The 25,624-nt window shown below is 45.9% G+C and overlaps 1 protein-coding gene across 9 annotated transcripts in view; it reads left to right on the top strand.

Annotated features, from left to right (window-relative positions):
* The window catches only part of LOC140428486 (receptor-type tyrosine-protein phosphatase T-like), a 1,877,905-nt gene that overhangs the window by 886,226 nt on the left and 966,055 nt on the right, over positions 1-25,624 (top strand). For all 9 annotated transcript variants that reach the window (XM_072515007.1, XM_072515008.1, XM_072515005.1 and 6 more), the window contains exon 7: positions 345-638. In XM_072515007.1, coding sequence (XP_072371108.1) covers positions 345-638 — 294 coding nt within the window. The remainder of the gene's footprint in view (positions 1-344; positions 639-25,624) is intronic.

The following is a 25,624-nucleotide window of genomic DNA, read 5'->3' as shown; positions in this document are numbered from 1 at the left end:
ACTATACGGTGCTAAGTTGCACATTTGATATCAGTGCAGTGCAAAAGGTCAGCAAATGCATAGCGCAAGGGAGATGTTAGATGAACAAGTGTTCCTGCTCAGATTTAGTCGTCTCTATAATACGGCAGAAGATGGTTGTTCTTTCAGTTATTTGTTTCACTGTAACACTTGCACAATGTGTTACATCAAACTATAACAGTACACTCTCTTCATCATCTAAACTGCAGAGTACTTCTTAACTGTGCATCTTTGCATCCGAGAATGCAAATAATGGTCTGCTCAGAATACATCTTCAACCCCAATTTGTCAGTGAATGAGCTATTTATCTCTATTTTATATTGCAGATCCACCCACACCTATCGCTCCACCTGAGCTTTTGGCAGTCGGCGCAACCTATTTATGGATCAAACCCAATGCAAATTCCATAATTGGAGACGGCCCCATTATCCTGAAGGAAGTTGAGTACCGAACCACTGCAGGGAATTGGGCTGAAACACATATTGTGGACTCTCCTACCTATAAATTATGGCATCTTGATCCAGATGTGGAATATGAAATAAGAGTTCTGCTGACACGGCCCGGGGATGGGGGGACAGGACCTCCAGGCCCTCCCCTAACCACGAGGACCAAATGTGCAGGTAAGGTGATGGCAGCACAGAAATTTCATTGTGGAACAGAAATAAGTTCATGGCAAATAAAGAAAATGGTTTTGAAAACAAAACCTGACATAAAATAATACAAATTCAGGCAGCATTTTATCAATGCAGCATTATCTCCACGATAGCTCCTCCTTTATGAGCATCGGTAAGTGATTTGTCCTTTGTCAATTTGTAGGTATAATTTATTTCAACTATCTGATGAAGATGTTATTTGTTAAACTGTACGCTCCCATAGAAAAAGCAGGGATGCTCAGCCTTTTTGAAGGTTTAATTATTGCTGAAGAATTCAGCCGATCCAATGTTGCATCAGCATTCAGAGAGATAAATGGTGGCCAACTTTTCTTTTAATTGTAGTTAACCAGCCTTGCGACACTCATCCTGATGAACCATTAGGATTAGGATGAATATGTGAAGTATCGCTCGCAAAACTGTCTGTTCACATTTACCACAACCTATTTACCATTGTTCTGGAGCAACTACATTTCAAAGAAAATTCAATCTCAAATTTGTTCCTGGCATTGTTATTTTCTCTATTTTTTTATGGTTATTAAGATGAGGTATAGTTGTGGCTGGGGATGGGATTATTTGAATTTCAAAACACTTTGTGCTAGATTTCCTCCTCTCATTGTTGAACTTTGAAACGTCATACTGACTCTTGGAACAGGATATCAGTTCCAGCATTTTAAGAGAGGAGGCAAAAAAAACTCCAGCAATTTGATTTTGAGACTCGGGAGAAAAGCGAGCTACCCATTGTTCAAACCTGTCTTCCCAAAACGAAAACAGTCACTGTTCCACAGACCACTGTTACTCCCTTCCCAACAGATCCTGAGGCCTGCAGCAGAATGTCAGGGAATCAGGTGAGTTGCCAAGGTATGCCGCTTAAGCCATCAATTACAATTTTGGGTGGTAAACGTTGGTTCCAACTCCATCTACAAATTTGTTGACGACAAGACCATCGTGTGTCGGATCTCGAACAACGACGAGTCAGAATACAGGAGGGAGGTAGAGAACCTAGCGGAGTGGTGCAGTGACAACAATCTCTCCCTCAATGCCAGCAAAACTAAAGAGCTGGTCATTGACTTCAGGAAGCAAAGTACTGTACACACCCCTGTCTGCATCAACGGAGCCAAGGTGGAGATGGTTGACAGCTTCAAATTCCTAGGAGTGCACATCACCAAAAATCTGTCCTAGTCCACCCACGTCGACGCTACCACCAAGAAGGCACAGCAGCACCTTTATTTCCTCAGGAAACTTAGGAAATTCCTCATGTCCACACTGACTCTTACCAACTTTTACAGATACATCATAGAAAACATCCTATCTGGCAAAGCAACTGCTCGGCCCTAGACCACAAGAAACTTCAGAGACTCGGGAACATTGCCCAATCCATCACATAAACCCCCCCACCCATCCACTGACTCTGTCCACACCTCCCTCTGCCTTGGGAAAGCAGGCAGCATAATCAAAGACCCCTCCCACCCGTCTTACTCACTGTTCCAACTTCTTCCATGGGCAGAAGATACAAAAGTCTGAGAACACGCACAAACAGATTCGAAAACAGCGTCTTCCCCGCTGTTACCAGACTCCTAAACGACCCTCTTATGGACTGACCTCATTAACACTACACCCCTGTATGCTTCATCCGATGCCGGTGTCTATGTATTTACATTGTGTTCCTTGTGTTGCCCTATTATGTTTTTTCTTTTCATGTACTAAATAATCTGTTTGAGCTGCTCGCAGAAAAATACTTTTCACTGTACTTCGGTACACGTGACAATAAACAAATTCAAACAAATCCAGTCCAATCCAATTCAGGGACAAATGGAGTCCTTCCCATTTGAGATAAAGTTGGGAAGATGTAGATTGGGAAGAGAGAGTGCAAGTGGCAGTCAGTATATCGCCTGAATTTCTTCCATTTTTCTACCACTAACCCATTTATTTTCCGTGATATAATGGAGAAACTTCTGACTCCTACTTACAGCATCAGCATCTCACAGGTCCGATCTAGCCCAGCCAGATGTAGAGTTAAACTTCCTCTACTCTACCCTAACCTGCCAAGACAGTGTTCCATTTTTCCAATCCCCATACCATCCTGTAATGTCTGTGAGTGAGATTTCCAGTTACTGTCAGAAGTACACTTTTCTGTTATAGGCCTGTCACCATTAGCAACTAGATTGAAAATGTCTAAATTCATTACACTTGGGATGCTCATTGGCAACAAATAAAGAAAGGTGTCATCCCATCAGCCTGAACTGCATTTAAATCCAGTTTCCAGAAATGACAGTGTCAAATCCTGAGGTGATTGTCATGCTTAGCATGTTTGTATAAAAGTCTTTAGTGTGCTATTTAATGTACTGTGAATCGACCAGGAATAAATGGGTTCACAAATGCATACTAATAGAGCTAATAGTGGTGCTTAATACTTACTCATCAGTGGCTGTCCCTCAGTCCAAGATTAATGTCTACTCAAGGTTGTAAGTTTCTGCCATGGGTCCTCAAACAGGGTGACTTTTGACCTGCAGATTTTTGGACACATGGAACAGGTCAAGCCACGAGGTAATGAGCTCCAGAGCACATGAGCTTCAGAGTGTCTCTGTCCTCCCCTGGAACGCTAGCCGTTTGAAAGTTGAGAAAAAGGGACCTGGTGAGGGCGATACTTTTCAGCCACCTGGACACAGTGTCCAGTCCATTGGAGTTGATTCTGCAAGAGTTTTTCCTGAATACTTCTGGAACTGGTTAAAGGAAAGACACCAGTGTTTGTTCAATTGTCCTTCTATTTGAATCAGGACTGTGTGGAGGAGGCATTGCTGGTGGAATTTCTCTTTGACTATTAAGTGTCACTGATACACAGTCCAGGTCTTATTGCAATGCAGGAGACTGGTGATGACAGCTGCTCTGTATAATAGGACTTGTTTTAACTTTGTTGTCAAACACTCACTGCCACGATTTGTAGTTGGCTGAGCTGGCACAGTTGATCTGTTGGTTCTCCTCATCAATGGTGGTCTTTTGAGAGAGTGGCTACCAAGGTATGGGAATAATAATAATTTTTCTTGTCACAAGTAGGCTTACATTAACACTGCAATGAAGTTACTGTGAAAAGCCCACATTCCGGCGCCTGTTCGGGTATACGGAAGGAGAATTCAGAATGTCCAAATTACCTAACGTTACTTGTGTGAGGAAACCGGAGCACCCCGAGGAAACACACACAGACCCGGGGAGAACGTACAGACTCCGCACAGACAGTGACCCAATCCGGGAACGAACCTGGGTCCCTGGCGCTGTGAAGCAACAGTGCTAACTACTGTGCTACCGTGAATTGCTTAACATATTCCAGGATCTGAATTGCTTAACATATTCCAGAAACTGCCTTCAACATTTAGGGGAGATGAAATATTTGACTGACCAGGTATGGGTTGATGTGAAATGAAATGAAATGAAAATCGCTTATTGGCACAAGTAGGCTTCAAATGAAGTTACTGTGAAAAGCCCCTAGTCGCCACATTCCGGAGCCTGTACAATTTTAGTTTTGATAATATTCAAGGACAGGCTGAGTTCTTGGTGTACTTTGTGGCTGGTTTGTAAATCCGATGCAAGAGTGGGCAACAACACTGGAGTCAACTGAAAACTGTAGATTATGAATGTATACGATGGTCATTTTAGTTTTGGCACAGTGGTGGGTGAGGCAAGGCAGTGTTTAATAGTCACATTCAAAGACATTTGATCTTTCATGACTATTTACATTGTAAATACTATAGGGGCTATCACACAGCCATGCTTGACATAGGTCTGGATTTTGAAGGGGACTGCATCAGATCTCCCACTAAAGACAATTGCAGTCACATCATCATAAAGCAATTGCAGGATTGTGGGGAAGCTTCTCAGACATTAAAATGTTTGGAAAATGTCCAAAGATGTGCAGGTTAGGTGGATTGGCCATGATAAATTGCCCTTAGTGTCCAAAATTGCCCTTAGTGTTGGGTGGGGTTACTGGGTTATGGGGATAGGGTGGAGGTGTTGACCTTGGGTAGGGTGCTCTTTCCAAGAGCCGGTGCAGACTCGATGGGCCGAATGGCCTCCTTCTGCACTGTAAATTCTATGATAATCTATGGAGCACATTCCAAAGAGCCTCAAGATTTACAGTACTGAGTCAAATGCTTATGTTGGATCCAGGAATGCACTGACGAGTTCCTGCTTTTGATCTCAACATTTTCTTGGATTTTTCTGGCAACAAAGACCATGTCAGAAGTTCCTCCCTGAGGTGTAAAGCCATAATGTATCTCTGGGAGGATTTCCTCAGCCATAGGAAGTAAGCGATTCTGGTGAATGTGTGCTGTCACTATCTTCTGCCTTCACAGTGAGACACACCATCATGCTTTGCTCTTCCTGTGGTTGAGGACTTTTTGGACTTCACTTTCTTTGACACCTACCCCCAATATTGCTACCATGGGTGGCCTTAACAGGAGCAAGGAGTTCCCGAGCGTAACGCAAAAGGAATTGCCAAAGCACACAAACCTCTCCACCACATCAAGGAAGTAATTACAGAGGGTGCTTATTATGGTGTTCTTTGTATTGCTTATTCAGGATGGATTGCGTAGTGTTCCACAAACACCACAATATAGCTATGATTTTATTTCCACTACTAAACTGGGTTTTGACACTTAGTCCTTATTAGAATACAGAATTGATCAATAACATCTAACTACACTCACCTGCTGCTAATCTCACTCACTGGTATAACTTTAATCTAACCTTCTCACACTAACTACTCTGACGACCTTACACGAGCTGTCTCCTGCTTACTTCTCCCTAAGGTCTAGCATCACTGCTTTATATTGTAGTATCTGCAGCTCCCTCTAGTGACTATTCATGGCACTACATTAACCCTTGTAATGATGATACTTATGATAATACCATACCTATCACTAACAATGCTGAGTATAATGTCACACCCCCTCATACTGCACCCCCAGGTGAGTTTGTTTCATGCCTTATTGCCGCTCATTCCTAACCTCTTGTTAGAGATAGTTTTTGACTGCCAGTCTTCATCAGCATAAGTGTTATGACTTTTGTTTACCCAATCCAATAGGTCTTATTGGCAAAGGAAATGTCCTTATTTACTGCAAGAATCTTCACTGATTTGACTTTTAAGAAAATTTCAGTGCACTGTGTGGATGTCTGAGTATTCTTTTGGTAGAAGTTATTGTGTTGAATAATGGAAAGCTACCCTATTGTTAATAAAGGTAGAGACGCCAATCATTTACACTGATGTAACTCAGTAAGTGGTGTGATTCATGCTGTAATTCAATCACACATGAGCAGTGTACAAATTCTCTTCAACCATCAAAGCTTCAATTGGAAAAAATAGCATAAGTAAATGTTATTTTGTCTCAAATGATCGCATTTATTGTTGAAAGTCAGTTTTAAGGACAAAAGACATTAGATAATATAAATCAAGAAATGTCCGTGAGTAATTTCAGGCGACAAACAATGTCAATATGTTATTTTAGTAATTGGTTAGAAAAAGTTGCGATGTCAGAGGACTGACAGATAATGTTAAACATGTATGTAAAAGGTGAGGTAGAACAAGCACAGGGAACTTTGGACCAGTCATTTAAATTCAACGGTAAGAAAATAATAGAATCCTTACTAAAGGAGTACCATGTCCCTAACACATGATATAGATCATAACCTGTTAAATAAAGCCTTTCCCTTTTGATCATTTAAAAAGTGGACTTTGCTGAACCAAAGGATGGCTGCTACAGGTCACATGATTCACAAGTTGGCTCCAGTTTCTGGAAATTTCCAACAGCAGTTACACACGTACAGACCTTCTCCTTGTGGAATTTCACACAGCTCATTCTGAGGACACATTACAGTAAAAAAAAACAGAGACCAGCAGATGATCCATCCCCCTAGCTTGGTCCTATAACAAAGAAGAAGCTATCAAAACATATCATACCTGCAGAGGAGATAGAACCTTCCATTTATCTACGAAGGTGAACAATGGATTTTGACCAGAGGCATGGTACCTGGAGAGCAGGATCTAAAACAAGCAGAAATATTACAGCAGTCAACTGAAATGGAATAATAATATTGCTATTATGACATTAGCCAAAACATGCAAATTATAAACAGAATTTTACACTTTACCTGCCATTAGTCATAGAATCCGTACAGTGCAGTAGGAGGCCATTTGGCCCATCAAGTCTGCACAGGCCCTTGGAAAGAGCATCCTACGTAAGCCCACATCTTCACCCTATTCCTATAACCAACCATCCCACCTAACCTCTTTGGATACCATGGGGCAATTTAGCATGGCCAATTCACCTAACCTACACATCTTTAGACTGTTGGAGGAAACCAGAGCACCCGGAGGAAACCCATGCAGACACGAGGAGAAAGTGCAAACTCCACACAAAGTCACCCGAGGACAGAATTCAACCCGGGACCCTGGAGCTGTGAGGCAGCAGTGCTAACCACTGTGCCACTGTGACGCCCTACTTAACTTTGTTTACTTTTTCCTAATACTCTCCTTCATAGTTTCACTCTGTCCATATGTTTTATATTTAAATTTACTTTCTTTTGCACATTTGGAATTATTTCTTTACCTTTCCTTTTTTCAAAAATAAATTTAGAGTACCCAATTCATTTTTTCCAATTAAGGGGCAATTTAGCGTGGCCAATCCACCTACCCTGCACATCTTTGGGTTGTGGGGCGAAACCCACGCAAACACGGGGAGAATGTGCAAACTCCACACAAACAGTGACCCAGAGCCAGGATTGAACCTGGGACCTCAGCGCCGTGAGGCAGCAGGGCTAACCCACTGCGCCACCGTGCTGCCCTTTCTTTACCTTTCCTGACGGTTTTTTACATGTAACCTTTTCTTCTGCCTTTCTGCTTCCATCATTCATCTTGAAGGTGGATTTAATTTACACAACATGTTATTTAATTTGCTCAATTCCAAAATCCAGCATGTTAAAATGACACAGTCCTGTTTATTTTTTAAATATCTTTGAGTCGGAATGAATGCTACCACAGTGCCCTTAGTACTAATCTTGCAAATAAATCAATGCCCGCATGAGCAAAATTACTCGCATTTCACTTCAGGTTCATTGTGTGACCTTATCACATCATCATTAAATGTTTTCATAATTAAAACAATGAATAACTATTGCCTATGTTGAACGCCCTGCACAGTTTCTATTTGTATGATTTTTAGTTAAAATATTTTATTGTGGTAAACAGCAGTTTGTTATTTTAATAAAACAAAATTATGAAGTTCCTCTCTGTTATATTTTAAATTCTCATATTGCTGTGTCTATCTTAGTGCTTCACTAAACCCAGATCTTCCAGTCTCCAGGCCATCAGAGACAGAACATAATCCCAAGGTGCACTTCGGGAACATGTGAAAATGCCAGCACAGGGACTCTGTGAAAATTGCCTGGGAAGTTTTAATTTCCAATGGCAATTTCCCTGTTGCTCGGGTCCTTCCAAAAATCCCTGAACTTCTTTGACTACCCCCCCCCCCCCCCCCCCGAAAACCCCCAACACCCCCTTAACCTCCCGGCTCCCCCTACCACTTGATAGCCGCTCCCTACCCTACCTGGCTATCCTCTGACTCAACTATTCGCACTCACTCACCCTACCCACTCCACCCAACTTACCACCTGCCACTCTACCCAGCCACTGCCTAACCCTACTGCCATCTAACTCAGCTGCCACCCAATACAGTTGCTTCAAACCCACTTAGACCAATAGCTGTTGAAAGTGAATTAATAGTAATGGCATCCACTTATTCTCAGAGAATGGCAATTCCAGTCAGCCAAAGGAACTTACATAAAATGAAGAACTTCCTTTTAAATTCTGACAAAGTATATTTGGTGAAAGTTGGACTGACTGAGTTTTTGTTTTCCTTCGTGGAGTGTGTTTTTAATGATTTCATGCAATGTGGGCATCGTTGGTCAGGCCAGCATTTCTTACCCATCCCTAATTTCCCTTGAGAAGGTGGTGTTAAGCTAGCTGCCTTCTTGAACTGCTGCAGCCGTGTTGTAAGAACACCCATACTGCCGTTAGGGTTGGAGTTCCAGGATTTTGACCCAGCGACATTAAAGGAACAATATATTTCCAAGTCAGGATGGTGTGTGACTTCAATGGGAATTTGCTGGTTGTGGTGTTCCTATGCATCAGCTGCCCTTGTCCTTTGAGGGGTAGAGATCACAAGTTTGGAAGGTGCTGTCAAAGGAGTCTTGGTGAGTTGCTGCAGTGCATCTTGTAGATGGTACGCACTGTGAGTCAGTGGTGGAGGGAGTGAATGGTTAAGCTAGTGGATGGGGTTCCAATCAAGCAGTCTACTTTGTCCTGGCTGGTGTTGAGCATCTTGAGTGCTGTTAGAATTGCACTCATTCAGGAAAATCAACCACATTCATGACTTGTGCCTTGTAAATGGTGCAAAAGGCTTTGGCGAGCCAGGAGACTAGTAACTCGACAAAATTCCCAGTCTCTGACTGCTCTTGTTGCCACAGTATTTACATGGCTAGTCCAGTTCAGTTCCTGGTCAACGGTTACATAAATACATAGATACAGAGAAGATAGGAGCAGAAGGAGGCCTTTTGGTCCTTCGAGCCTGCTCCGCCATTTGTCACGATCATGGCTAATCATGCAACACAATAGCCTAATCTGCTTTCTGCCCATACCTTTGATCCCATTCGCCCCAAGTGCTCTATCTAGCCGCCTCTTGAATATATTCAATGTTTTAGCATCAACTACTTCCTGTGGTAATGAATTCCACAGGCTCACCACTCTTTGTGTGAAGAAATGTCTCCTCATCTGTCCGAAATGGTTTATCCTGAATCCTCAGACTGTGACCCCCTGGTTCTGGACACACCCACCATCGGGATCATCCTCCCTGCATCTACCCTGTCTAGTCCTGTTATAGATTTTATAAGTCTCTATGAGATCCCCCCTCATTCTTCTGAATGGCAGCGAGAACAATCCCAACGTAGTTTATCTCTCCTCAGATGACAGTCCCGCCATCCCTGGAATCAGTCTGGTAAACCTTCGCTGCACTCCCTCGAGAGCAAGAACATCCTTCCCCAGAAAAGGAGACCAAAACTGCACACAATACTCCAGGTGTGGCCTCACCAAGGCCCTGTATAATTGCAACAACACATCCCTGCTTCTATACTCGAAACCTCTCGCAATGAAGGCCAACATACCATTAGTTATTACCTGGTAACTCCCAGGATGTTGATACATAATAAAACTGATCCAATTATTTTAACATACACGAACTAATTAAATCATTAATCATCGACTTTGACAATTCTAAGGTTTTTTTTGAAAAGTTCAGGCGAGGAAGACTGCAAGTTAATTGAAGCACTCTTAGGTTTGTTTTCTTTGATATAATTTGATATTGTTGTTAACAATTGGATATCAGGACTTCCGGTTGCGGTGATGCCTAGCTAGCCGCACGTTTCGGCGGCTCCAGCTCCGACGGACCTTCGGGCTCTTTTAAGAGCCCCAACGGGGAATTTTTTGACGACGCAACCCGGTGTGGGGTGTGTGAGAAGGGAGTCCCCCCCCAAACGAAGGAGGAAAAAACCGGTGGCGGCGGCAGCAGCACGAGGAATCGTCGACCAAATGGTCAGAAAGAGAGAAGTACAAGATGGCGGCGGAGAAAGCGCAGGCGACATGGGGGCCTGAGCAGGATGAAATTGTGAGATGGTGCGTGGAGCTGCTGAAGAGGGAGGTGCTGACCCCGATGCTACAGGCAATTGAGGGGCTCAAGGAGACACTAAAGACCCAGGAGACAGAGCTCCGCGTGGTGGAGCAGAAGGTGACAGATATTGAGGACGAGATCCTGGGCCTGGCGGTTAAGACACAGACGCACGAGGCACTTCATAAAAAGTGTACTGAAAGGATCGAGGCCCTCGAAAACGGAGCGCGAAGGAAGAACCTTCGGATACTGGGTCTCCCTGAGGGTGTGGAAGGAGTGGACTGTGGAGCGTACGCAAGTACGATGCTGAGCTCACTGATGGGTGCTGAGGCCCCTACGGGCCCTTTGGAGGTGGAGTGGGCAAATCGGATTCCGGCGAGAAGACCAAAAGCGGGAGAACCACCCAGGGCGATAATCGTGCGATTTTACCGCCTTAATGATAGAGAAGAGGTCCTGAGATGGGCTAAAAAGGTGCGGAGTAGCAGATGGGAGAATGCAGTGGTACGGGTATACCAGGATTGGAGTGCGGAGGTGGCGAGAAGGAGGGCGAGCTTCAACCGAGCCAAAGAGGTGTTGCATAAAAGGAAGGTGAAGTTCGGGATGCTGCAGCCGGCAAGACTATGGGTCACGTATCAGGAGAGACACCATTATTTCGAGACGGCGGAGGAAGCATGGACCTTCATCAAAGAAGAGAAATTGGATCGGAACTGAGGGACTGATGCTGCAGGAAATGTTATTGTTAATGTTATGGTTGAAGTGAATTGAGAAGTAAATTGGGAAGTGGGGAGACATTGGGGAAATGTGGGCGCCGGTGAGGGGGGAAAGACGGGACATAGTTGGAGAATGGGGAAGGGGAGGGGGAGGGGAAAGGGAGCTGCGCCATAAGAGGCGGGTCAGGTAAAGGGATGTTCCCGCGCCAGAAAGAATAAGGCGGGAAGACAGGCGCAAGGCAGATGGGAGGTCCCCACACGGGGGGGTCGAGGAGTGAGCAGGAGTAGGTCAGTTGAAGTCAGCTGACTTACGGAAGTAATATGGGGGGAGCAATCATGCTAGAAAGAGATCTAGCGGGGGGGGGGGGGGGGGGGGACAACTGGGTTGCTGCTGCGGAAATCCAAAAGGAAATGGCTAAAGAGTGGGTGGGCGGGGATGGTGTGCGACGCTGGGGGAGCGAGCGGGAGCGCGGAGGCGGGATATGGGACTGGCCTAGAGAAGGTAGTGGCTAGTCGACACGGGAGGGGGGCAGGTAGCCCCCTAGTGAGGCTGATCACGTGGAACGTGGGAGGCCTGAACGGACCGATAAAAAGGGCCCGAGTGCTCGTGCATTTGAAAGGACTAAGGGCAGACTAAGGGCAGTTATGCTCCAAGAGACGCACCTAAAGGTGGCGGACCAAGTTAGGTTAAGGAAAGGATGGGTGGGACAGGTGTTCCACTCAGGACTGGACGCAAAGAACAGAGGGGTGGCCATTTTGGTGGGGAAACGGGTAGCATTTGAAGCAAAGAACATCGTAGCAGATAGCGGAGGTAGATATGTAATGGTGAGTGGCAGGCTGGAGGGAATGGAGGTCGTGTTGGTTAAAGTGTATGCCCCAAACTGGGACGATGCGGGATTTATGAGACGGATGCTGGGGCGTATACCGGACCTGGAGGTAGGAAACTTGATTTTAGGAGGGGACTTTAATACGGTGCTGGACCCGGGGCTAGATAGATCCAGCTCAAGGACCGGAAGAAGGCCGGCAGCGGCCAAGGTATTTAAGGGGTTTATGGACCAAATGGGGGGAGTGGATCCATGGCGATTTCTTAGATCTAGGGCTAGGGAGTTTTCCTTCTTCTCCCATGTCCATAAAGTGTACTCCCGGATAGATTTTTTTGTTTTGGGAAGGTCGTTGATCTCTAGGGTGGAAGAAGCTGAGTACTCAGCCATAGCGGTTTCGGATCATGCCCCACATTGGGTGGACCTGGAATTAGGAGAGGAAAGGGAGCAGAGAACACTCTGGCGATTAGATGTGGGACTGATGGCGGATGAGGGAGTGTGTGCAAGAGTGCGGGGGTGTATTGAGAGATACCTGGAGGTCAATGACGACGGCGAGGTCCCTGTGGGAGTGGTATGGGAAGCACTAAAAGCGGTGGTTAGAGGAGAGCTGATCTCCATTGGGGCCCACAAAAGGAAAACAGAGGCCAAGGAAAGGGAAAGATTACTGGGGGAGATTTTAAGGGTGGATAGGGAATTTGCAGAGACCCCGGAGGAGGAATTGTACAGGGAGAGGAGACTACTCCAGACGGAGTTTGACCTTCTGACCACCAGAAAGGCGGAGGTACTGTGGAGGAAGGCACAGGGGAGGAGGTATGAATATGGGGAAAAGGCTAGTCGCCTGTTGGCTCATCAATTGCGAAAGAGGGCAGCAGCGAGGGAGATAGGAGGAATTAGAGACGAAAGGGGAGACACGGTGCGAAGGGTAGGAAAGATAAATGAGGTGTTCAAGACCTTCTATGAGGAACTGTATAGGTCTCAATCCCCAGAGGGAGAGGAGGGGATGCGGCAGTTCCTGGACCAATTGAGGTTCCCGAAAGTGGAGGAGCAGGAGGTGGTAGGCCTGGGGGCACCGATTGGGGTGGACGAGGTTATTAAGGGACTGGGAAGCATACAAGCAGGGAAGGCCCCGGGACCAGACGGGTTCCCGGTGGAATATTACAGAAAATATGTGGACTTGTTGGCCCCGTTGATGGTGAGGACGTTCAATGAGGCCAGGGAAGGGGGGACTCTACCCCCGACGATGTCGGAGGCGACGATATCGTTAATTTTGAAGAGGGATAAAGATCCGTTGCAGTGCGGGTCCTATAGACCCATTTCATTATTGAACGTGGACGCCAAATTGTCGGCAAAGTTACTGGCATCGAGGATAGAGGACTGTGTCCCGTGGGTGGTGCACGAAGACCAGACAGGGTTCGTAAAAGGGAGACAACTGAATGTTAACGTGCGACGACTATTAGGGGTGATAATGATGCCCCCAGTGGAGGGGGAGGCAGATATAGTGGCGGCAATGGACGCAGAGAAGGCATTTGATAGGGTGGAGTGGGAGTATTTATGGGAAGTGTTAAGGAGGTTTGGGTTTGGGAACGGGTTTATTAGCTGGGTTAGACTTCTTTTGGGGCTCCAACGGCAAGCGTAGTTACAGGTCGACATAGATCGGAGTATTTCCGACTATATAGGGGAACAAGACAGGGATGCCCGCTGTCTCCATTGTTGTCCGCGTTGGCAATTGAACCTCTGGCCATGGCGTTGAGAGACTCCAGGAAATGGAGAGGGGTGATTAGAGGGGGAGAAGAACACCGAGTCTCGTTATACGCGGATGACCTATTGTTATACGTGTCGCACCCAGCGGGGGGGATGATAGAGGTTATGCGAATTTTGAGGGGGTTCGGGGATTTCTCGGGGTATAGGCTAAACATGGGGAAGAGTGAATTATTTGTGATACATCCCGGGGACCAGAGTAGAGAGATAGAAGGCTTGCCTCTAAGGAAAGTGGAAAGAAACTTCCGATACCTGGGGATTCAGATCGCTAGGAGCTGGGGAACCTTGCACAGACTTAATCTGACACGGCTGGTAGAACAAATGGAGGAGGACTTCAAGAGGTGGGACATGCAGCCTCTATCGCTGGCGGGCAGGGTGCAAGCAATTAAGATGATGGTCCTCCCGAGGTTCTTATTTGTATTTCAATGTTTCCCTATACTAATCACCAAGACCTTTTTTAATAAAATAGACAGGAGCATCATGAGCTTCGTGTGGGCAGGGAAAGTTCCGAGAGTAAGGAGGGGGTTCCTTCAGCGTAGTCGGGACAGAGGAAATTGGGCGATTACTATTGGGCCGCCAATGTGGCAATGATACGTAAATGGATGATGGAGGGTGAGGGAGCGGCGTGGAAAAGACTGGAGAGAAAGTCCTGTAAAGGGACACGTTTATAGGCGCTGGTGACGGCGCCGCTACCGTTCTCACCTAAAAAGTTTACCACGAACCCGGTGGTGGCGGCAACATTGAATATCTGGGGACAGTGGAGGCGACAGAGTGGGGTGCGGGGAGCCCTGGTGGGGTCCCCAATCAGGAACAACCATAGGTTCGCCCCAGGAAGAATGGATGGAGGATTTCAGAGCTGGTACCAGTTGGGAATTAGGAGGGTGGGAGATTTATTTATAGAAGGGACTTTTGCGAGCTTGGGAGCATTGGAGGAAAAGTATAAGTTGCCCCGGGGAAATTTCTTGAGATATATGCAGGTGAGGGCGTTTACTAGACAACAGGTGAGGGAATTTCCATTGCTCCCGACACAGGGAATACAGGACAGGGTGCTTTCAGGGGTGTGGGTTGGAGAGAACAAACAAAGAACAAAGAAATGTACAGCACAGGAACAGGCCCTTCGGCCCTCCAAGCCCGTGCCGACCATACTGCCCGACTAAACTACAATCTTCTACACTTCCTGGGTCCGTATCCTTCTATTCCCATCCTATTCATATATTTGTCAAGATGCCCCTTAAATGTCCCTATCGTCCCTGCCTCCACTACCTCCTCCGGTAGTGAGTTCCAGGCACCCACTACCCTCTGCGTAAAAAACTTGCCTCGTACAACTACTCTAAACTTTGCCCCTCTCACCTTAAACCTATGCCCCCTAGTAATTGACCCCTCTACCCTGGGGAAAAGCCTCTGACTATCCACTCTGTCTATGCCCCTCATAATTTTGTATACCTCTATCAGGTCGCCCCTCAACCTCCTTCGTTCCAGTGAGAACAAACCGAGTTTATTCAATCGCTCCTCATAGCTTATGCCCTCCATACCAGGCAACATTCTGGTAAATCTCTTCTGCACCCTCTCTAAAGCCTCCACATCCTTCTGGTAGTGTGGCGACCAGAATTGAACACTATACTCCAAGTGTGGCCTAACTAAGGTTCTATACAGCTGCAACATGACTTGCCAATTCTTATACTCAATGCCCCGGCCAATGAAGGCAAGCATGCCGTATGCCTTCTTGACTACCTTCTCCACCTGTGTAGCCCCTTTCAGTGATCTGTGGACCTGTACTCCTAGATCTCTTTGACTTTCAATACTCTTGAGGGTTCTACCATTCACTGTATATTCCCTACCTGCATTAGCCCTTCCAAAATGCATTACCTCACATTTGTCCAGGTTAAACTCCATCTGCCATCTCTCCGCCCAAGTCTCCAGACAATCTAAATCCTGCTGTATCCTCAGACAGTCCTCATCGCTATCCGCAATTCCACCAACCTTTGTGTCGTCTGCAAACTTACTAATCAGACCAGTTACATTTTCCTCCAAATCATTTATATATACTACAAAGAGCAAAGGTCCCAGCACTGATCCCTGTGGAACACCACTGGTCACAGCCCTCCAATTAGAAAAGCATCCCTCCATTGCTACCCTCTGCCTTCTATGGCCTAGCCAGTTCTGTATCCACCTTGCCAGTTCACCCCTGATCCCGTGTGACTTCACCTTTTGTACTAGTCTACCATGAGGGACCTTGTCAAAGGCCTTACTGAAGTCCATATAGACAACATCTACTGCCCTACCTGCATCAATCATCTTAGTGACCTCCTCGAAAAACTCTATCAAGTTAGTGAGACACGACCTCCCCTTCACAAAACCGTGCTGCCTCTCACTAATACGTCCATTTGCTTCCAAATGGGAGTAGATCCTGTCTCGAAGAATTCTCTCCAGTAATTTCCCTACCACTGAAGTAAGGCTCACCGGCCTGTAGTTCCCGGGATTATCCCTGCCACCCTTCTTAAACAGAGGAACAACATTGGCTATTCTCCAGTCCTCCGGGACATCCCCTGAAGACAGCGAGGATCCAAAGATTTCTGTCAAGGCCTCAGCAATTTCCTCTCCAGCCTCCTTCAGTATTCTGGGGTAGATCCCATCCGGCCCTGGGGACTTATCTACCTTAATATTTTTTAAGACACCCAACACCTCGTCTTTTTGGATCACAATGTGACCCAGGCTATCTACACCCCCTTCTCCAGACTCAACATCTACCAATTCCTTCTCTTTGGTGAATACTGATGCAAAGTATTCATTTAGTACCTCGCCCATTTCCTCTGGCTCCACACATAGATTCCCTTGCCTATCCTTCAGTGGGCCAACCCTTTCCCTGGCTACCCTCTTGCTTTTTATGTAAGTGTAAAAAGCCTTGGGATTTTCCTTAACCCTATTTGCCAATGACTTTTCATGACCCCTTCTAGCCCTCCTGACTCCCTGCTTAAGTTCCTTCCTACTTTCCTTATATGCCACACAGGCTTCGTCTGTTCCCAGCCTTTTAGCCCTGACAAATGCCTCCTTTTTCTTTTTGACGAGGCCTACAATATCATTCGTCATCCAAGGTTCCCGAAAATTGCCGTATTTGTCTTTCTTCCTCACAGGAACATGCCTGTCCTGTATTCCTATCAACTGACACTTGAAAGCCTCCCACATGTCAGATGTTGATTTGCCCTCAAACATCCGCCCCCAATCTATGCTCTTCAGTTCCCGCCTAATATTGTTATAATTAGCCTTCCCCCAATTTAGCACATTCATCCTCGGACCACTCTTATCCTTGTCCACCAGTACTTTAAAACTTACTGAATTGTAGTCACTGTTACCGAAATGCTCCCCTACTGAAACATCTACCACCTGGCCGGGCTCATTCCCCAATACCAGGTCCAGTACCGCCTCTTCCCTAGTTGGACTGTTTACATATTGTTTTAAGAAGCCCTCCTGGATGCTCCTTACAAACTCTGCCCCGTCTAAGCCCCTGGCACTAAGTGAGTCCCAGTCAATATTGGGGAAGTTGAAGTCTCCCATCACCACAACCCTGTTGTTTTTACTCTTTTCCAAAATCTGTCTACCTATCTGCTCCTCTATCTCCCGCTGGCTGTTGGGAGGCCTGTAGTATACCCCCAACATTGTGACTGCACCCTTCTTATTCCTGATCTCTACCCATATAGCCTCACTGCCCTCTGAGGTGTCCTCTCGCTGTATAGCTGTGATACTCTCCTGAACAAGTAGCGCAACTCCGCCTCCCCTTTTACATCCCCCTCTATCCCGCCTGAAACATCTAAATCCTGGAACGTTTAGCTGCCAATCCTGCCCTTCCCTCAACCAGGTCTCTGTAATGGCAACAACATCATAGTTCCAAGTAGTAATCCAAGCTCTAAGTTCATCTGCCTTACCCGTAATGCTCCTTGCATTAAAACATATGCACTTCAGGCCACCAGACCCGCTGTGTTCAGCAACTTCTCCCTGTCTGCTCTGCCTCAGAGCCACACTGTCCATATTCCCTAGTTCTCCCTCAACGCTCTCACCTTCTGACCTATTGCTCCCGTGCCCACCCCCCTGCCATACTAGTTTAAACCCTCCCGTGTGACACTAGCAAATCTCGCGGCCAGGATATTTATGCCTCTCCGGTTTAGATGCAACCCGTCCATCTTATACAGGTCACACCTGCCCCGGAAGAGCTCCCAGTGGTCCAGATAACCGAAACCCTCCCTCCTACACCAGCTGTTTAGCCACGTGTTTGTCTGCTCTATCTTCCTATTTCTAGCCTCACTGGCACGTGGCACAGGGAGTAATCCCGAGATTACAACCCTCGAGGTCCTGTCTTTTAACTTTCTGCCTAGCTCCCTGAACTCCTGCTGCAGGACCTCATGCCTCTTCCTGCCTATGTCGTTAGTACCAATATGTACAACGACCTCTACCTGTTTGCCCTCCCCCTTCAGGATTCCCTCTACCCGTTCGGAGACATCCTGGACCCTGGCACCAGGGAGGCAACATACCATCCTGGAGTCTCTTTCACGTCCACAGAAGCGCCTATCTGTTCCCCTGACTATAGAGTCCCCTATAACTATTACTCTTCTGCGCTTTGACCCTCCCTTCTGAACATCAGAGCCAGCCGTGGTGCCACTGCTCTGGCTGCTGCTGTTTTCCCCTGATAGGCTATCCCCCCCGACAGTATCCAAAGGGGTATATCTGTTCGAGAGGGGGACAACCACAGGGGATTCCTGCACTGACTGCCTGAGAGGGCAAGGTGTCAGAGATTTACCGAGAGATGAGGGAAGAGGGGGAGGAGTCGGTGGGCGAACTAAAAGGAAAGTGGGAAGAAGAACTAGGGGAGGAGATAGAGGAGGGTATGTGGGCTGATGCCCGAAGCAGGGTAAATTCCTCTTCCTCATGCGCCAGGCTTAGCCTGATTCAATTTAAGGTGCTACATAGAGCACACAGAACGGGAGCAAGATTGAGCAGGTTCTTTGGAGTGGAGGACAAATGTGGGAGGTGTGGCGAGAGCCCGGCAAACCACGCACATATGTTTTGGGCGTGCCCGGCACTGGAAGGGTATTGGAAGGGAGTGACGGGAGTGATTTCGCAGGTGGTGAAGGCCCGGGTCAAACCAGGCTGGGGGGTTAGCTCTATTTGGAGTTGCAGAAGAGCCGGGAGTGCAGGAGGCGAAAGAGGCCGACGTTGTGGCCTTTGCATCCCTAGTAGCCCGGCGCAGGATCCTACTCATGTGGAAGGAGGCAAAACCCCCCGGACTGGAGGCCTGGGTAAATGATATGGCGGGGTTCATTAAACTGGAGCAGATAAAGTTTGCCCTGAGAGGATCGGCTCAAGGGTTCACCAGGCGGTGGCAGCCATTTCTCGACTACCTAGGGGAACGTTAGAGGGAAGACAGATGACCAGCAGCAGCAACCCAGGGGGAAGGGGGGGTGAGGGGGGAGGGGTGGGGGGTGGGCGGGGGTTTTAGTTTAGTTTAGGTCAAAAGATAATGGGGTTTTGTTACTTGTGTATTGTTAAAAATTTCTGTATTGTTATTGTTGCGTTTGCTTTGTAAGAGGGGAAAAATTGTTTGGAAAAAATTTTAAATAAAATATTTAAAAAAAAAAAAACAATTGGATATCAGCAAATGCAAAATTAATTCAATAAATGTAATTCAATAGTGTAGTTTAGCCTTTCATTATTACTTACTTTACTGTGGAGAAATTAAAAGTTAACTGGATTTCCCAAAGTTTGCTGCATTTTTTGTGCATATGGGAAGAAAATACGCAGTGGATCTGACCTTGAAAAGGAGACTTTGCTGTCCAGTTTACCAACTGACTTAGAAATGAAGGCCACTTGCTTACTTTCTTCTGAAAGAACTGTAAATTTGTCGCTTGTATATATAAATTAATGATATGTGGTTGTTGCCTGGTTTATTCGAAGATAAACTATTTTGTTGTTCCTTATCCAGTTCCTCCTAAGCTTTGCGGTGCTAAAATACCAAGTTAACTGTTGAAGTAAATATTCTGAAATGATTTGAATGCAAAGAAGAGATAGCATCAGTTATTACATTTTGAATCCCAGGCATGTACTGGCTCTGTATAAGATGTCCTTTCTGAGATCCAATGCTCTCCCTGTAAGTAATTTGGTTATCAATGGTGATCAATATGAGCAGTTGGCATGTTAGACAAGGTACACAGCACTGCTACTCTTACACACATGGAAATCCATTACGATGGCCAACTTCTGTTTAGAGTTATGTTACCCCAGCCTGGATTCTGATGTGTTAAAGGCAAACATTACTTGTTCATTTCTATCCATCACATGAACACCATATGATGTTAACTTGAATTGTTGAAGAACATAGCCAGGTAAAGAAACTGAGCAAGAAATTGAGCTCATTAGGGTTGTCTTTTGGGCATTACTAGTATACTTAAGGCTCCAAGGCAGTGGCTATGGCACACATGCATACAAATCACGCTGAACACCATATTGGAGCAGGTGTTACATGCACACTGAACGTCCACCCCAAGTATGCAGTACAGGCAGATCCTGAAGTTAATCAGTATACACCACTGTTTTGATGCCAACCCATGTCATTTTGGAACTCAATGCCCCCTCCCCCAGTTTGGTGGCGCTGAAGGACTTTCAGGTTGTCTCCACGAATCGGTTGTTCTGTCATGTGGGTGCAATGTTAGATACTTTCCGTGGAATACAGCATCACCTGGAGAATGAACAGAGGCCATGCAGAGCAGGTCAAGTTGCTGGAAGGTGGAGATTGAATGTGGAGGGGAAAGGGAAGAAAAATTCTCAGCAGCAAACCACACAGCAATCAGTTCTCCGAACTGAGCTTAAAGAAAGAACAATGTGTAAAATGTCTGCACTTTAATAAGCACATCATCACTGAAATCTGCAACATGCTGCAGCCATAACTATAGCCTCAGATCAGGGCAATGATTTCATTGTCACTTTCTGTGATGATGAGCATTGCAATGAACTCTAATATGTCTGGTCCCCATCAGATTGGAGATATTTGCAGCATCTCATGGTTTGCCATCCACTGTTGCGTAATGGAAATCCCTAAGGTTCCCTATTTAATTTGAGTGAACGACAATTCATTCCCTCTTGCCTGGGCAGCGCAGGTGAAATGAGTAGGTGCCTTTGCCAGGATTACAAACTTTTCCATGATGAAGGGTGCCATTGACTGCAAACAAATTGCTTTTCGAGCACTGTGTTAAAACAATGCCCTACACTGGATCCAAAAGTATTTTCATTCCCTCAACATCCAGTTGGTGTGTCACCATAGAGAGCTAATCAAGCAGATCAATACCCAATACCCTGCCAAAAATCACGTTGCCTTCAATTTGTAGCAATCAACTGTGCCAAACTAAAGGGTGGCTACTGCATGACAAAAACTATCTATTGACAGCACGTCTATCGACTCCAATGTGCACGGACACATGCACCATACAAACGCAATAAAAATCATGCTGCCACATCATATGTGTGACAGCAACCATTAATATGTTGAAACAATTCTTTTACTACCAGGAGTGCGCTGGAGCTGCTCTGCTCAACTCAGCAGAGTGTGTCCAGATTTAGGTTGGCTGCAGCGTGGGTGGCAGAAGGCTGCTAACTTTCAATGCAGCTGACGACAAATGGCCTTGGAGGTCGACCTCAAACAGTTTTGGACCTGACTCAGGACTGCGCTATCTCAGCATGTATAACAGCAACCTGGATCGGCTGGTTTACAGGCCAGGGCATTAGCAGAGAGGCAATGGTGGGAGCATGAATGCAGCCTTCCTGGGCAAGGGCAGCAAGTTTGTGTTCCATGGAACCACTTTGAATCCCCCAGGATTCCGCATCAACAATCCTAGTAATTATTGGCGGGCTGAAATACAACAAAATTGTTGGAAAATACAAATCCAAGTCATTATGGTATGCAATTTGAAGGGGAACCTTCTGGTGGTGGTGTTCCCATGTGCTGCCAACCTTGTCCTTCTAGGTGGTAGTGGTCACAGGTTTAGAAGGTGATGTTGAAAAAGCCTGGACAAGTTAATGCAGTGCAGCAGATCAAGTTTTCCCACCTATCTTTATATCATCGGCGAGATTAACTTCTTCCTTCATCCAAGTTATTGATATAGATTGTAAATAGTTGAGACCCCAGCACTAATCCTGGTGACATCCCACTAGTTACAGCTTGCCAATTTGAAAATGATCCATTTATCCATACTCACAGCTTCCTGTTAGCTAGCCAATCCTCTCTCAGTGCCAATATGCTCCTCCGAACACTATGAGCTCTTATTTTGTGGAGGAACCTTTTATGTGCACCTGATGGAATGCCTTTTGAAAATTCAAGTACAGGACAGGAATAGATTTCCCTATCCACGTTGCTTGGTTATTTTCTCAAAGAAATCTAATAAATGAGTCAAACACAATTTCCCTTAAACAAAACCATGTTGACTCTGCCTGGTTGTATTATGATTTTCTAACTGTCCTGTTTTTAACTCCTTAATAATGGATTCTAGCATTTTCCTGCTTTTTGCATCCCTCCTTTCTTGAATAGTGTTATTACATTTGCGATTTTCCAATCTGCTGAGTCTAGTAAATTCTGAAAAATCACAACTAAATACACCACATTGCTACATTGATTGTCTATTCTTAGTTGTCCTTGAGAAGGTGGTGGTGAGCCTGCTTCTTGAACTGCTACAATTCATCTAGACAAGGTACACGCACAGTGCTGTTAGGGAGAGAGTTCCAGGGTTTTGATGCCGTGACAATGAAGGAATGGTGATATAGTTCCAAGTCATTATGGTATGCAATTTGAAGGGGAACCTTCTGGTGGTGGTGTTTCCATGTGCTGCCAACCTTGTCCTTCTAGGTGGTAGTGGTCACAGGTTTAGAAGGTGATGTTGAAAAAGCCTGGACAAGTTAATGCAGTGCAGCAATGTTGTGCCAGTTTTGGAAGAAGTAATTAGTTAAGATGGTGAATCAGGTGCTGCTAGTGCAGTTGCTTTAACTTGGATTGCAAGAAGTCTCTTGAGTACAGGTAATCATCCAAGTAATCGGAAAGTATTCTATCACACTCTTCAATTGTGCCTTAAAGTTAGTGGCAAAACTGTGGGGAGTCAGAAGGTGAGTCGCACGCTGCAGAATACCCACTCTCTGACCTGCGCACTCTTGCAGTGCTGGAATTTGTGTGTCTGGCCCAGTTACATTTCTGTTTGATGGCAACACCCAGAGAGTCGATGGTGGGGGATTTGATTATGGTACTGTCATGTGAGAGTACCTTTAAGAAATGGGTGTTTATAAATGGGTGTGTACATAAATATCTGTAGTGAGAGTACCTTTAAGAGGTGGGTGTTTGTTGCTGCGGTGATGTCAGAGAGTGGGTGGAGCCGGGCTGTCTGGCAGCTTTTTACTTTCGTTTTAGGCTGTTTGCTGCAGGGTGTGTTTTAGTTTCGTTTTCAGAGCTGGATGGCTGCAGTCACGGCCGGAAGGTGTATTAGGGTCTCTCTCTGTGGTCTGGGGACTGTGAATCGATCCTGGTGATTTAAAACTAATAACAGTGGTGACTTTAACCTGATGTGCTTCTGATAAAGGTTTTGTTTTTAAGTCGTATGGATGTTAAAAAGGAAAGCTTAAAGGTTTACTTAGTGTTGTAGTCTTTGGGGTTTGTATTTGAATTAATGGTTGCCAAGATGTTCACTGTATGTTTTAAAAAGGTTAACTTGAGTTCATAGAATAAACATTGTTTTGCTTTAAAAAATACTTTTCCATTTCTGCTGTACCACACCTGTAGAGTGGGCCGTGTGCTCCCCATACCACAATCTATTAAAAGTTGTGGGTCAGGTGAACTCCATGATACACTTTGGGGTTCTCTAAACCCTGGCCTATAACAGTACTGATGTTGAAAGTCAAGGGGAAGTTTTTAGATTCTCTCTTGTTGGTTTTCCATAAATGTTACTATCTGCTCATCAGTCTAAGCTTGAATGCTACATGCAGGCACGGAGTGTTTTTTTTACAACTGAAGAGTTGCGAATGATATTGAACTCAGTGCAATATCGGTGATCATTCAAAATTATGACGTTATGGTGGATTGGAAGTCATTTATGAAGACTGAGTTGGTTGGGCCTAATATACTGTCCTAGCCAAGTTCTGCAGTGATGTTCTGGGGTTGAGATGATTGGCCTCTGATGACCCCAACTGACTTTCTTTATGTGAGATATGGGACGCAATTCAGTGAAAACATTTCAGAGTCTGGTTTCAGTCACATTTGGAGGGGTGTATTTCAGCACTTACAACACCGAGAAGGACCCTGCTATTCAACAGCAGTTGCTGTTTTTTTGGCCACGTTGAGGAATGCCCCATTTACACCGCACTTTTGTCATTTCTGCACTGACTAGCTCAGCTTGCCAGTGCATGAAGACTACTTGCGGATTTGGATTCCATTTTTAAAGACAGCCCAGGTCTTTTGACGCCCCCTCTGTGACTCCACTGCAGCCTCCGGACCGTCCCCCCCTCCCCTCACCCAACTTACCTCTTCCGGGGTCCTCGAGGCCCCCCTCACCGCAGCGCTTATGGCTCAGGCACCCCTGGGCACACCCCCTGGCATGAGCAGCCTGGCACCCTGGAAGTGCTTCTGCCAGCCTGATAGTGCCACCTGGGCACCCTGGCTGTGCCAAGGTGCCCAGGTGCCAGGGTAACACTCAGCCCTGCCCCCGACTACCCGGGGTCTCCAATGGCCTGGAAGACCCTCGCAGGTGCCGTTACGCCTGGTCCACGTTTGTGTGGAACAGTACTAAATCGTGCCCAATTGAGACCTCGCTGGGGAGGCCATTAGTTCCCAGGCACCGCTCCAGTTAAACGCAGCCTTTTCCTGCCCTCCTAAATCTCTCTGGATTGCTGCTACATGATCTCTCCCACTCATGAGGTTCTATTATCAATAAATGATAATTGTTTTCCAGGGCCAGTCACATACAGAGCTGCTATGGGAACTCACACTGCGTTTTCTAGTTAGCCATGGTTTCAGCTCAATTTTCCAATCCTTAGATCTTACCTCTTGTCCGTCATCTTGAACACTAGCCAACTTTTGAAATTGCCGGTGGCTTTCACTGCTCTCCCTATATGGGTACATCCCTTCTTTCACTGAACCATTCTGTAACCCGAGTACCAACCTTCAGCAATTTGTATTTAGTTAAAATAACCCTATTCTGTGTATCAATATCGCCTAGTCTATCATCATCCTGCCCGTTATCGTATTCGTTCCTCATAAGTGGCAAGCATAGTAATATGTGAGAACGCGAGGTCATCTTCTTCTGATTGCTCAGGTTCTGCAAGACTATAATCAATCCCGATAAACCGAGGTTAATTGTACCCCAATAGTTTGATGACCATGTTGGAGAGTTACTGTCACCCCATCATACTCTACCACTTTACCCAGACATTTCCACTCATTCTGACCACCCCCTTTAATAGAATGCTAAATCCCCAGGGTTAGAGCTCATCTCTGGCGGTTTTATGCAATGCAGTAAACCTCACCAAATTTTCTCCAGGACCTTCACCTAGTCCTTGCAAATAGGGCATTAAGGGTACAGAAAAAAATGAAACAAATTGTAGTTTCTTTCTAAAGCCGTGGGGAATGATCGCACATCACTGAAGGGATTTGGGGATTTCTCCCATAGACCAACTGAGCTGAACTATAGTCCCCAACCATAGGAACAACTTCTTTAATGGATTGCTTGTGCCAAGGCAGATTTGGCCGGTCAGCTCTGATATTATGAAGCATCTTATCGATCATCACATGATTTCTTTCGCAAGGCCAATTACTGTAGAGACTTTCAGCTACAGTGTTCATATTCTCGCACAAGTCTCAGGTTTCAACATTGGAAAACTTCCTCCTATTGTCACTTAGAAATGTTGTTGGCACCTCCCAGTCCAGTCCCCATTCGCTCTTTGCA

The sequence above is a fragment of the Scyliorhinus torazame genome, chromosome 8 (genome assembly GCF_047496885.1).
Source record: "Scyliorhinus torazame isolate Kashiwa2021f chromosome 8, sScyTor2.1, whole genome shotgun sequence".
Taxonomy (NCBI): domain Eukaryota; kingdom Metazoa; phylum Chordata; class Chondrichthyes; order Carcharhiniformes; family Scyliorhinidae; genus Scyliorhinus; species Scyliorhinus torazame.
Note: the sequence above shows the minus strand (reverse complement) of the source record. Positions and strands in the feature narration are given on the sequence as shown.